Source organism: Rhamphochromis longiceps, linkage group LG7, assembly GCF_057381845.1.
Source record: "Rhamphochromis longiceps isolate RC_006_pf linkage group LG7, R_longiceps_female_GT1.1, whole genome shotgun sequence".
NCBI classification, from domain to species: Eukaryota; Metazoa; Chordata; class Actinopteri; order Cichliformes; family Cichlidae; genus Rhamphochromis; species Rhamphochromis longiceps.
Genome location: NC_140563.1, coordinates 67,386,567 through 67,399,905, shown reverse-complemented (window position 1 = coordinate 67,399,905; position 13,339 = coordinate 67,386,567). Strand labels below are relative to the sequence as shown.

Sequence of the window (13,339 nt, the reverse complement as noted above, 5' to 3'; positions counted from 1 at the left end):
ATAAATTACATAACTAAGCGAGACACACAAGTTCAGCACATAAGTCGCATTTAATTAAGTAGTAATTTAAATATTTATATCATTAAATTTAACTATACTTCCATGCACTAGTGATGGCAAAACATTTCCATCTAGTATTTGCTTTTGCATTCTGGGCTACTGCAGTCAGAAAAACGATCTGAATCAGAGCCACTGTTTAGCAGGACTATATTTGTCCGTCAGATTGATTCTTTTAAACCAGCGAATCAAAGCCTCAAAACAAGAGGTGGTTCAACATGTTGGATTTACAGCTTGAACTGACAAATCTCTCAGCTTCTCATGCTCGCACAAGTATGCTGTACATTATGTTTATGTGTCCCAGACTTCTGTGGGAGGATCAGAAACACCACCTGCCTCGCTTCCCTGACGTCCAACATCTCTTGCTCTCAGATGAAATTTGCTTGCCTAATGCAGCAGCCCCAGAATAGCATCCTGGGGTCATTTTGGCTGTCCCCTTCTCCAAACTTGAGCCTCCCTCCTTAGCACTCGACCCATCCATCTCCTTATTGAGTGCCAGAGGAAGGAGGTGGGGGCAGCAAAGGCGTGGACCATGTTCTGCCACGGTGGACGGCCTCGCCTCTGAGCTCATTCTTTGGCCAATAGGGAGGCCGAGCGGATCGAGTATCACTATAACAGAAGGACATAATCAGCGTGGTAAGTTTGCAGAACCTTACAGCCTGTCTTGGCCAGCAGGAGCTCGTTTCTTTCAGCTTTTCTGAGGTAAGGAAGTAAGGGGAGTGAATGAGAGTGTGAATGGTAGCGAGGAAGCTCAGGTTTAGGCCTAATGTCCCCCAAACATCACCCAGCCTCAGGACAGTTGAGTCCACATGTGCTAAAATCACTGCCATGAGTAGCAGAGGCTGCTGCTGAGGGCAGGTGTGAGAAGGAAACAATTAATAGTGGATCTCGGAGTAAAAAAGGCCTCCCTCTTCTGTGTTTGAACCCTGTTAATGAAGTCCAGTGTTTGACGGTGCTGAGTGCCTGAAACCTTGGTAAACAACTTGTGTTTAGTGCCTTTCTGTATCTGTGAGCACCCAAAAGAAGCTCAGCCTTTGGATTACTTTTTAGCAAGTTTGTAATCTATCTAAAATCCTCAGCTGATGTTTCAGACATTTGAAAGTTCTCTAGGTTCTCACCAGACAAGCAGCTGGACTTTGTTGTTGTTCCTGTTGCTGTTTGGTTTGAGTCCAGTGACCCAGTGGGGGTTCATGCCTTTGGGATTTACAGTTAGCTTAAAGCCTCTGAAGCAGCTTTCCGCTTCAGGAGACAGAAGGTGACACTAACGAGTTATATAACACCACGAGAACTGCGGCGACTAATCCCGTTGTTGTTTTTGGTATTTGACCTCAGATCTTTTCTGGATTGCAGATTTTCTCTTATTTACGTTACATTTTGGTGAAGCTGTGAAAGGGCGTGGCATGTTCTCAAACTGAACCTCACATAGCTTGAGGATAAACAGTTTATCATCTCGAACAGGAGCCGAGGGGCTCACGAGTGGATGTAAAGGAATCGTCATTTTGTCATTACACCGAGCTTGGAATTTATGACATTTGGGAATTAGACCTTCAAGGCGGCCTTCCTGGGTTTATTTTAATTCTTGAGCAAAGTTCCCCCAGGTGATAGGGATCCTCAGAAGGATGATTGAAGGAACCATGTGAGAGGAGAGCCTGATAAGGAAATGAAGGTGGAATGATGGGTTGTGGTCCAGGAGAAGGAACCCAATATTTAACAGTGGGTGCACTGAAACTGGATCTGTGGGACCTGTGCAGCTGTCTCTTGGAAATAGCTGTGATGTCGGACGCCTTCATGGTGGTCTCACGCTAGTGAGGCCAATGGGCAACTAATCCGAAATCTAATCACTGGGAAATTAAATCATGCATAAATCCAGGTCATGTGTGTTTATCATTGCAGGCTTTTGATTAGATCTTAGATCCAAACCGGGATTTTCCAGCAGGATCAGGATACTGTTGATGACTGTAGAGTGGCAGCATCCTTTATTCTTTGACACATGGTGATGGAAAAGATTTAAGTTTCTTTAAGGTTTCTTTTTTTCACCCGACAGCAGCCCAACATCTATCCTCTGAGCAGCTGGAAAAAAGACTATTTGCATAAATCTATGTTTGGCTTCCTTCTCACTTATCATGAGAGAAGCAAATTCAGCCCTGAGGCTCAAATTTCAGTCGACAGTCTAATTATAAACTGAAGAAGATTTGGAAGCGACAGATCTTAGGAATGCCTTTAATGCAACATGCAAGATAAATTTTATTGACAATCATTTCTAAATAATTCTACTCAAAGATTTCTATATTATTATTTTGTGGAGGTGTTGGAGAAAACTGTGCAGGCAGGCAGGGTGAGGTATGGTCTGGGTGGAGCCACTGAGACATATTTAAGACATCTGCAACTTAATCCTGAGTTATAAATACATGCAGGCTGGGCAGTCGCTTCTTACACACACTTAAAGTTTCTGTTTTCTCTTCTGATTTCAGGTTGCAAAGTCCACTGTCATCATGTCCGACACAGAGGAAGTGTAAGTCAACCCACATTTTTATTCACAAATTCTAAGATTTTAATCTTCTAGCAGTAGATTGGCCAAAAAACGTTTGACTTAAGGCCTTTTTGTGAGCTAGAATCTTAAATTGCTGGACAACACTAATAAAGAAGATCCTGAGCTAAGATGATTTAGTCAAATAGCCGTTTTCACTGTAAACCACAAATTTTCATGTTTGATTTTGATGAGCTGCAACAATTCTAAGCATTCCTTTGTGTTCTGTCTTGCAGTGGGGTCGAGGGTAAGTAGCACCACCACTCCTGATTATATATCTAAAAAAATGATCCACTCCTAAAATTAGGTCCAGGTACAGTCGGGAGTTCCATGCTAAAGGCCCAGGATTACTTCTGAATCTTGTCTAACTGACTTTCCATCCCCTGTAGAGAGTTATTTGAACTGGACAAATTGCAGGTTTGGCTTGACTCCTCCAGATTCAAGTTGTGCAATAATGCTCTCTCTCCTTCAAGCAAATGACCACACCAGCACTGACAACAGGACAGTGCCTTTTATGCTTTGTGAGATTAAAATATAAACTTTTAGAAACATAAATCGCATAAAGCGGCGCAGTCCTGTTGGCAGAGAGTCCTGCAGCTCTGCATGACAATCTGCAAATGTGCAGTCCTCCTGAGCTGAACACACTTTGAAAACAACTTGGAAGTTTTGCTCCAATCAGCTCATGAGGACTGTTTTGTGTATGCTTAGCATGGATCCCCAGTGTACCCACATTTTGCTTTTGTATTCTGTCAAAAATGGGTACATATGGGATCTTTTGATAATGTTCTTCTGCTCCTCTCTTTCTCGGACGGACGTGAAGAATACGATGGTAAGACACAACCTCCAGACTCCGGATGATAAGTCTCACGTCACTGATACTAATTTGTTAGTCGTCCCTGAACAGGTTTTTGTGGCATGCTAGTTAACTCTAACATAACCTGAGATAAGTGAAGACACAGGTTGTAAACAAAGTTGGTTGGCGACAGGTTAGAATCTCTCTTTTGTCTTTGACTGCATCCAATTGCAGTGCAGGTATTTCCAGGAATCGATCACATTTCATCAATGAGTGACTGACCTTTTCTTTCCTGTAACTGCTTGCGGTCTCACCTGCTTTAGCATCATCCGGTGACAGTTCGTTTGAACTGCCTCACCACGAACCTCCTCATATCTCATATCTCACATCTCCTCCTTTCATCCACTGACCGCCTCCTCCCCTCTTCCATTTCTCCTGCTTCCATTAACCCTCTCACTGCCCTTCCTCTCCCCTTTTGACTCGCTGCATGTTGTGTAGCTGTAGAAGAGGAGGTAGTAGTGGAGGTAGAGGTGGCCCCTGAGGTGGCCCCTGAGCCAGAGCCAGAACCACAGCCAGAGCCAGAACCAGAACCAGTGGTAGAACCAGAACCAGAACCAGAACCAGAACCTGAGGCTGAGCCTGAAGGTATGTGGCATGAAGGGGGGAAGAGGGTATTGGATCCTTTCCCAGGCGTCACATGCGCTCCGGCAGCTACAGCCAGTTAGTTCGATATAACTAACCCTGATGTGCAGCCCAGTCTCACTGCAAAATGAGCAGGAGCAATGCTGGTCCCCATGAGTGTCACAATAAAGGCTTTAAACATGTAATTATGTTCGTATACATGTAACTCCACAAGACATGATTGTTGAAAAGCCCCTAAAGTCTTTCAGTGAAAGTTGACATGACATTCAACCTCTTGAGTTTATTTATATTTGACTTTACTGTCATTTCTAGTTTATGTTCAATCACCCTTTGGTTATGGTAAAAGGTAAATGGTCTGCTTCTTATATAGCTCTATCTGAGCACTCAAAGCACTTTACACAACTTGCCTCTTCACCCATTCACACCCGCACTTTTTTCTATGCTCTTTCAATGTTTGCAAACTAAAAGCATTTGGTTAATTTTAGACAGACTTAGCCTTTTCCCAACTTCTTTTCCCACAAAAAATGTCCACAGTTATACACCCTGTATTGTAAACACACAACATGTTTGTATCCTGAACACTTAGCACTGAACATTTTGCTGTGAGATTGGTCTATACCTTCTCCATGTCTGCTAATGTTAAGCTAACACTACCTTTCTTTTACCTCCACATGAATTCAGAGAATGAGTTCATGAGTTCATGCAGAAGCTGAAAATGCTATGTTTGAACTACTATGGTCAGAAAGTGAAAACATGCTAATAAGCTCACTCCTTCAGCTATAGCTAATAGAGTTGTGCTAATACTTTAACTTTCCATTAGCTCTCCATTCTAAAAATGTTATCTTTGAGAAGCTGGGACATGTTTTTGGAGTTATCTTTCTAAACACCATTAAATTTGCATCTGCTTCTTTAGTAACAAATAATTTTACAGTTCTTGCTAGGTGGCTTTTCCACTAGCCTAGCTCACTGTATGCTAAAATATTACCACAAAATCATTTGAGAGTTGAAAAATCTAAGACAACCAATAGAAAAATAGAAAATAGATTTTTTTTTATTTCAACCCTGTGTTTACTACTGCACAACATGCAACCAATTACTCTCTTTGATAGGATTTAAAAATTGGATAAAATTGGTACCATACCTGCAGGATAGGCTACATCTGATTGCTCCCTGTGGGAAGACAACCCTTAGTGCTAATAGGAGGAAAAAAAGATTTTAAAAAATAGACTCATTTTTCATCTTCCTCTTAATCTTGTATTCTGCTCAATCATGTAACATGCAAAAAATATGCCAAAACATGCCAAAAATAAAACATGCTAATTTGTTTTAAAACTACGTACATATCCCTATATCTTCTCAGTCCAGCCTCTATGGTGAAAAGGGTGAATGCAGGGTAAGGTGTAGCTGAGACCTCGATAAAAACAAGGACTTGGTGCAGCCAATCATAAATGATCAATTAATATTTAAGGGATGTATTTATCTCAACCCCTTCAGTAGAAATATGAATAAGTTTGGATTTTTTGACAGCTTATTCCCTTCTATAACTTTAGTAAACAGTTTGTTTGTTTTCTTTTGTAATTTAAAGCTAACATGAAAAATATTATACATAAATGTGATTCAGTACAAATTGAACTACTGTTTTACCATCTTAGTTATCGAAGTAAAGGTAAAACTTTGCCCTTATAAGCAGCTGGCTTTCTTAATCAGTTGATTGTGGTAACCAGTTTCTTTATTTTTTTTAAACATGCTAAGCTTGAGTAGATCAGCTGTGTGCCTTAGTTAGACTCTGTACAGTTTGCAGCTCCCAGGCTTCCCGCTAATGCTGTTCTGTTCTGCTTTTTGTTTTGGATGCCTGCTGCATGCAGACCCCACTGAAGAGGAAGGTATGTAGATTTAAAAACTTCAATCTTAAATCTGTCATTCTGGTTTTGGGAAGGACTACAGTGTCCAGGTCTGACATCTGTACTCAGGGAACGCCTGCTGTCTGTCCAAATTTTACCTGTCTGTGTGAATCCAGGAGCGCTGGCCCTAATTGGCATCCAAATATGAAGGTGAAAAATTTGGAACCACTAGTGGAGAAGGAAGGGTGAATGAATATGAAATGCTAACACGTGCTTCACTGCACAGCAACCCCACACTCTTGCTATGCCACTTGTCATCTGCATGGCATGAAGCCGCCAGAATCTGGGTTCAGATAAATGAAGGAAACAGCGAAATGTTTTGCTTGGGGTCAAGCCAAAAACAAAAAAAGACATATTCTCTGTATCAGTGTGAAACCAAAGACCAACGTTAACAATTCAGGTTTACTTTAACTGCACACCTGTTTAAACTGTTTGCAATACATGTTTGCTCTTATTTGACTGTTGTTCTAACCCTAACTTAAAAAGTGAATAGCCTATCCTTTTAAACTGTCTAATCTGTCACCTTGATCCAAAGCCACACTGAGTAATGCTTGGGTTTACTGAAATAATCTGTTTTCTTTCTAATCTGGTGAAATTCACTCATCCCCTCTTCACTTCTTAACCTGCAGAGGAGAAGCCAAAGTTCAAGTAAGTTCCTTCTTATGTAGTCTGACTTGAAATGATTCCTGTAGACATTTAAATCGGAGTTATTTGGGCAAAAAAGACAAAGAAAGGTTCCAATTAGTGTGCCAGTACACTCAAAACCCCCACGCTCTCTTGCAGGCCCACCGCCCCAAAAATCCCAGACGGTGAGAAAGTGGACTTTGATGTAAGTCCGCCTGCAGTGTAGAAGAGATTTTGTTCATTTCCGGGTGTTTCTTTGCACAGCTGAATACTGCTTCTGTTGATCCGCCCCACAGGACATCCAGAAGAAACGTCAGAACAAGGATCTGATTGAGCTGCAGGCCCTGATCGATGCTCACTTTGAGCACAGGAAGAAGGAGGAGGAGGAGCTGATCGCCCTCAAGGAGAGGATTGTAAGTATTTAGCTAATGGGTAGTTTTATCTGTTCATATTTCCATGGAACTGGAAAATTGCAAAAAGCCTTCCACAATAATTCATCCACACAGGAAATACTTCCTGCCTTTTGCAGTTGGTGACTGGCTCTCATTTCTGGCCAAGGAATGGCTTCTAAAGGCTGAGCTCTGCTGGCTCTGCATGTCTTCTCAATGTGATTCATTTTATTAAATAAAATTTGGCTCACAGACAAGCTGATAATGACACAAATCAAATGGAGAAAAGACAAAACATCAACAATAAAAACACTAAAAAATATCATGGGAACAATAAAACACTATATTTTTAATTTTTACATTTTTGTAATTAAAAAAATCTTTCAATTATCTTAGTAGAGATACAAAGCAAAAACAAGGACACTCACTGTGTGGTGTGTGAGTTATCTTTGTTTTCTAACCCAACGTTTGCTCCTGTCCCACAGGAGAAGCGTCGTGCCGAGAGGGCCGAGCAGCAGAGGGTCCGCGCTGAGAAGGAAAAGGAGCGCCAGGCCAGACGTGAGGTGTGTTATTTTCAAACTATGAAAATGTGACTGCTATATGAATATATGGAGCAAAGACAAAATGTCTTGGTGCAGATATATAAACATAACCTTTTAAAATGTTCCCTTGAAAAGAGCGAACGTAGTTGGAGTTTCTTGTGACTTCCATTTGTAGGCAGCAAAGTATTTAAAGCCAGTTTTTCCAGGTTCAGGATGAATAAGTGCAGCTAATGTTAGTCCTCGGACCCGATGTTGTAAGTACTCTGTTCAAATTGGTGGTTACCAGGGACGATCAGAGAGCGGGTGGTGGATGCAGAGGTCTCACTCTGAGGTATTTTTTGTCAAATCAGGAGGAGAGGCGGATCAGAGAGGAGGCTGATGCCAAGAAGAAGGCAGATGATGATGCCAAGAAGAAGTCAGCTCTGTCCAGCATGGGCTCCCAGTACAGCAGTCACCTGCAGAGAGTCAGTATACATGCAGACAGACACACACGTGTCTATGGGATCAGCTGTTGACCTGCATCTGTCCAAACAGGCTGACCAGAAGAGAGGAGGAAAGAAAGAGACTGAGAGGGAGAAGAAGAAGAAGATCCTGGCCGCCAGGCGCAAGCAGCTGAACATCGACCATCTGAACGAGGATAAGCTGAAGTACGACTCGGCTGTGAAACTAAAACTATAACCTTAGACTTTTACGCCTGTGTAAAATAGTTTGAACGTCTTAGAAATGTCCTAGAAAATGGTGAAAAACCTCAACAAAGTAAAGACAAGGAACTGAATGTGCCAGAAGCAAAATCCACCTGTCAGAAGAACTGCTTGGTTTATTTGTGTTCTTGTGTTTGCTGCAGGGAAAAGATCAAAGAGCTGCATGACTGGATGACCCAGCTGGAGTCTGAGAAGTTCGACCACACGGAGAGACTGAAGAGGCAGAAGTACGAGGTGAGACGGCGTCCTCGTGAGCGCCCACGATGGCGTCTCTGACTGAGAACTTCTCAGCCAATTTCATGCATTTAGACAAGAACAATAAGACGGGTTTGAGAGAGGTCAGTGGGATGAGAAAAGCATAATATTTTACATTTCTTTCATTTGAATTATTTAATACTTATTTAAATACCATAAAACTATTTTCCTGCTTTTCTTTGATTTCAGTTTAAAATGTGTTATTTCATTTTCTGGGTTTTCCCTTTTATATGAGACAAAAAGTTATCTTTCCATATATTTTATCACATTTTTTTGGTTTATTCCCATAATAAGTTGATGAGTTTATCCTGACATTAATCTAAACATGTTTTGAACTGAATGCTAAAATATGATTATGTTTTTAAAAAATTTAAGGTTTTTAGGACATTTTACATTGAAAATATTTCATTACAATTTCATAAAAACCAGAAGGTGGGATTTCTTTCACTACTAGTTTGTTCTTATTTACTTGATTCTCTTGATTTTTTTATAGTTCACTAAATCCAAAGATTTGTGGGACACCTAATATTTTTTATGACTTAAGAAATCATATATGTAAGTAATCATTTATGCAACAAATTATATTATCAATTATTGTATATAATGAATTATTAATTTTTTACATACAATAATTAATCATTGGTTACATGCAAATTAATAATTAGTATATAATAAACATTCAGCTACAGAGGACACAAATTTGCTTTTGTTGAACTTTTATCTACTTGATTGTTGTTAAACATTATGTTTATTTACAGACTTTTACTTTACCTCAAATTATCTTGATTAAATTAAATTTGACCATTTAATAATATAGATAAATAGTCTAAAGTTAAGAGCACAAATGACTCGGTGCTTCAGACGTGCCAGGTTTGTTGTAGTTTGGTTTTGGTTGATGAGGTTGGCATCCCAAGGTCACCTCGGGATTTGAACCCTCGATATACTCTTGATTTCCTCCAGGTTACTACCCTGCGTAAGAGAATCGAGGAGCTCAGTAAATTGTAAGTAGTGCAGCTGAGCAGCAGTCATGCCGGCTCCCTGCATGTTAGCACGGGGAAAGTCAGAGCAGAGCGCCCCCGCTGGCTGACATAGGAAACAACACACCACCTGATTAAAAAGCCAGAAAGACAAAAGAGGACGGAGGAGTTTGTTTCCAAAAGGTGACACGTGCTCATGGGATTCCAGGAACCTCTTATGAATAAGAGTGGGGGTTTTAACTTTTTGCCAGGATTTTTTTTTTTAAAACAAGGATCTCAGAGAACCAGTCTTAAAATGACTGGAACTGATTTTATATTCAGTGAGTTTAAATGTGGACAGAGGTCCTGCCTGCATATACTTTAAAAAATGGGCTTACCTGTATATAATATCTATATATAAATCTATTTATAGCCTCTATATTAGCACAAGAGCTCTCTGTTTATATTATTATAACTACTACATGACTATGCTACTGTACTGTTTGACCTGTTTTGCAGGTGACAACTGCAAAGAAAAATAAGATATTTTACTGAGAAAAATAAAGAAAAAGGTAGGGGTGGTAGATGTCGTTTAGATGCTTGGCAAGAGTCTTTATAGGCCCAAGAAGCGCCTCTATACCAAGTTTGGTTGTTCAACTCCAGATCGTGTAGAAGTATTTGTGCATTATAGTAAAATATACATCTAATGTCATGCATTTAATGTTAAATGGATGCATTGCAGAGAACTGCAACCGCACTTTTAAATTAGTAAAACTCCAATATTTGTCGTAAGCCACAGTTGCTTGTACGTTGGTGAAACAAAGAGAAACTGGATGAACACGGTGCCAGTTTTGGACTCAAACTCTCTGTTTGCAAGCAGATGAATAATCTGAAGTGTCTGTAAAGGTGGTGCTGAGTGACTGTGATGCTCAGTTTTACATCACACAGCCTCAGCTATGTGTTTGAGCGAGCATAAAGGTAAGTCAGGGTTTGGTGAGGTTTCACAGCTGAGCTAAAGGGGAATTAAATGTTTGTGCTCCTTTGTGGGAAACCACAGCAGACGTGCTTAATTTGGTGACATCACAGGACAGAAGAAACTCTGGGTAACAAAAAGATTCTTATGCACGGCGCTGCCTTGGTTTCCCATGATGCTTTGGCCCGCAGCTTTCAGCCCACTGAGCCCGTTCAGCTGAAGGAGTCGTTCTCCGAGGTAAAGGTATCCTGCTGCAAGTTAAAGCTGCTGCTGTGTCATTTCCAGGTTCTCACGTACAGGATTCGCATTGATGAGTTGCAGAAGCAGTGAGTATTGTCATTGCTGACTTCGCCAGCACCCAATAATCCCCCCCAAAGTATAACTTAATTTAATTCCACATGATAACGTGATAATGTGATAACTCTCCCCTCGGAAAGACATAACTGTCATCACACTGAGACAGTTCATGTTGGTTTAAGGCTGAAAACTAATAGGGACAGAGTACATCAAGCTATGAAACACTAGACACCCTGCAGGGAAATTTTAGTGTCTAAGAGAGCAGCCTTTTATTGTGTGTGCAGGAATAACAGCTGAGTTATCACAGTGCATTATTTGTTTTCCGTGTCAATTTAGACCAGGGGTAGGCAACTCCAGGCCTCGAGTGCCGGTGTCCTGCAGGTTTTAGATCCCACCCTGGGTTAACACACCTGAATCAAATGATTAGTTCATTGCCAGACCTCTGGAGAACCTCAAGAAATGCTGAGGAGTCATTTAGCCCTTTAAATCAGCTGTGGTGGATCATGGACACATCTAAAACCTCCAGGACACCGGCACTCGAGGCCTGGAGTTGCCTACCCCTGATTTAGACCCTTCAGTGATAACACCCTAGCCTTGACCCTAACCATTTAATTTATCACTAACATTATAAAATGACATGAAAAGGTCTTAGAAAATCAAGCATGCATCTTATGATGAATTTTAGATAGAAGACTACTAGTTTTATCCCTCAAACAGTAATAATCATACAGTAAACACAAGAACACCTCAGTAACATGCCACAGATGGTTCAGTTCCAATCCCGGTCCAGACACAGGCCAAAAACATCTCAGCTGTCATGTTGTTTGGACTCTGTTGGTCAGCCAGACTAACGAGCACAAGTACTTAATGCAGAGGTGTTTAATAGAAGGGTGCAGCTGCATCATCACGCTTCTACCCTGAACATTAAGTACTCACCCTAAGACATCAAACATGACACATGAAACCTTTCACGATATGTCAGTTGCATTCGCTTTCTTTCTGGCAGCAGGTGGGCGGAGCTTTGGTGCTTACAGACTGAGCTGCGTGCCTACGTTGACCATATTTGGGAATTAAGTATAGAAAAAAAACTGTCTGGACATTTCGAGCAGTCTAAGGCCTGAGCTTCTCACAGACTCACAGGTCTTAATTAGAGCAAACACGACTGTAACGGTGCATACACGATCGAAAATAAAGGGGATGGATTTGAGGTAGTGCCTTTGGATTAATTAAGCCCATGCAGGTAAGTACAGCATGAGTTGTGCATGCGAGCTGAATTTCCCGGGTTGTTTTTTCTGCTTCCAAAATCCCACTCAAAACATACACTAAACAGACCCTAAACAATTTATGAGGATTTTCATGTTTTTTTCTGAATTAAGATATTTTTCATATCTCAAAAAGATAATTTTAATATTTTCAGTTACTTTTTTGAATGATTGCTGCACAAAATTTTAACAAAAATCTAAATCTGTACGGTTGGATAAAAACACACCCATCCGTTTCTTTAACTGAGAAGAGATTTTTATTTTAAGCAGCCAGTTTCCTCAAGAGATTTTGGACAAACATGCTTGCAGCTAGTGAAATGCTCTCAGCTTCATATGTGATGATGCAAAACATGTTTTTGCACTCTCCTCGTGCTTGACTTCTACCAAGGAGTCTTTGAGCTGTTCACTGCTGTTCTCTGAAGTTTGAGTTTGAGTATAAATTTGCAAATCAGCATCGACGGCATCGCACAATGTGAGAACAGCTCAAAGTTCTGAAATATGTCCAATTTCTTTGCGTTTCGCATTACAGCAGCAAGAAGGGAGCCGCCCGCCGCAGAAAGTAGATCAACTCGGCCCGCCAATGCTCAGAAACCAAACCAGGATAATCTCGGACACATGCCTGATGAAGCAATGCACGCTGTGGCAAAGGTCTTAGCTCAGAAGAAGCCTGTAATGCTGAGGTTTACCCTGCAGCCAACCAACCACACTATGAAACATGCAACCAGGAGCCTTTAGCTGCTCTTCAGTAGGAATAAAAACCATTAAACTTTGTTGCCGTCACGCTTCCTCACCCTCGACTGTTTGGTTCTCAGTATTTTTGTAAATAAAGTGTGACACTTCAAGCCATGTCTGTAGATCTGTTGTTCTTTAGTAAATCAATAAAGTTCAGTATTTTTAGATGTGTAATTTTAAAGTCGTTTCTTCAACACTGTTAAATGACCCGGCAGGAAACAGAGGCCCTGCTTTTATCAGAGTCTCCAAATATTTTAGGTTTTGCAAGTGATCAGTATGCACATTATCATTTGTAACTGAGGGAGGGAAACTAGTTTATATATAATACTACTTATATAAAAAAAAAATCTTATTTTTAATCTAAGATAGGAGCTTATGAAAGCATATTAAATGTTGAATTTAATGCAAGGAACATTCCGTTATGTACCGCAGTCAATCTGTCCAGCTACTCTGGAGGAGGCTGTAAATGTTGTGACATGAGTCTGATATGAGTCAATGAGTCAGTGAAGCTCACTTCTGTCCAATGACAGTGCTGCTGAGGGGAGTTGTTGAGGATTTCCTCTACTTTTCTGTCGGTAACCGCTGCTATTTAGCCTCTGTTAGCTGCTGTTAGCTGCTGTTAGCTGCAGCCCGGACATCAGTTCAGGAGATGAGGCTTGAGGTAAGACAGAAGAGGATAACATCTTAT

At 40.8% G+C, this 13,339-nt stretch overlaps 1 protein-coding gene across 3 annotated transcripts; it reads left to right on the top strand.

The window, feature by feature from the left end:
- The first annotated feature begins 618 nt into the window (after nucleotides 1–618).
- LOC146666803 (troponin T, fast skeletal muscle isoforms-like) lies at nucleotides 619–12,619 on the top strand. 3 transcript variants are annotated; one of them, XM_085414921.1, is made up of 12 exons: nucleotides 619–759; nucleotides 2,529–2,569; nucleotides 2,821–3,413; nucleotides 6,550–6,568; nucleotides 6,704–6,749; nucleotides 6,841–6,957; nucleotides 7,419–7,496; nucleotides 7,826–7,939; nucleotides 8,010–8,122; nucleotides 8,320–8,410; nucleotides 10,646–10,686; nucleotides 12,449–12,619. In XM_085414921.1, the coding sequence occupies exons 3-12, from the start codon at nucleotides 3,350–3,352 to the stop codon at nucleotides 12,480–12,482; spliced, it is 717 nt and encodes a 238-aa protein (XP_085271047.1). In that variant the 5' UTR covers nucleotides 619–759; nucleotides 2,529–2,569; nucleotides 2,821–3,349; the 3' UTR covers nucleotides 12,483–12,619. The 3 variants fall into 3 exon arrangements, with proteins under 3 accessions (XP_085271047.1, XP_085271045.1, XP_085271046.1); XM_085414919.1 differs by lacking the exons at nucleotides 619–759; nucleotides 2,529–2,569; nucleotides 10,646–10,686 and adding an exon at nucleotides 9,392–9,432 and having other exon boundaries at nucleotides 3,335–3,413; XM_085414920.1 differs by lacking the exons at nucleotides 619–759; nucleotides 2,529–2,569; nucleotides 2,821–3,413; nucleotides 10,646–10,686 and adding exons at nucleotides 4,049–5,902; nucleotides 9,392–9,432.
- The last annotated feature ends 720 nt before the right edge of the window (nucleotides 12,620–13,339 follow it).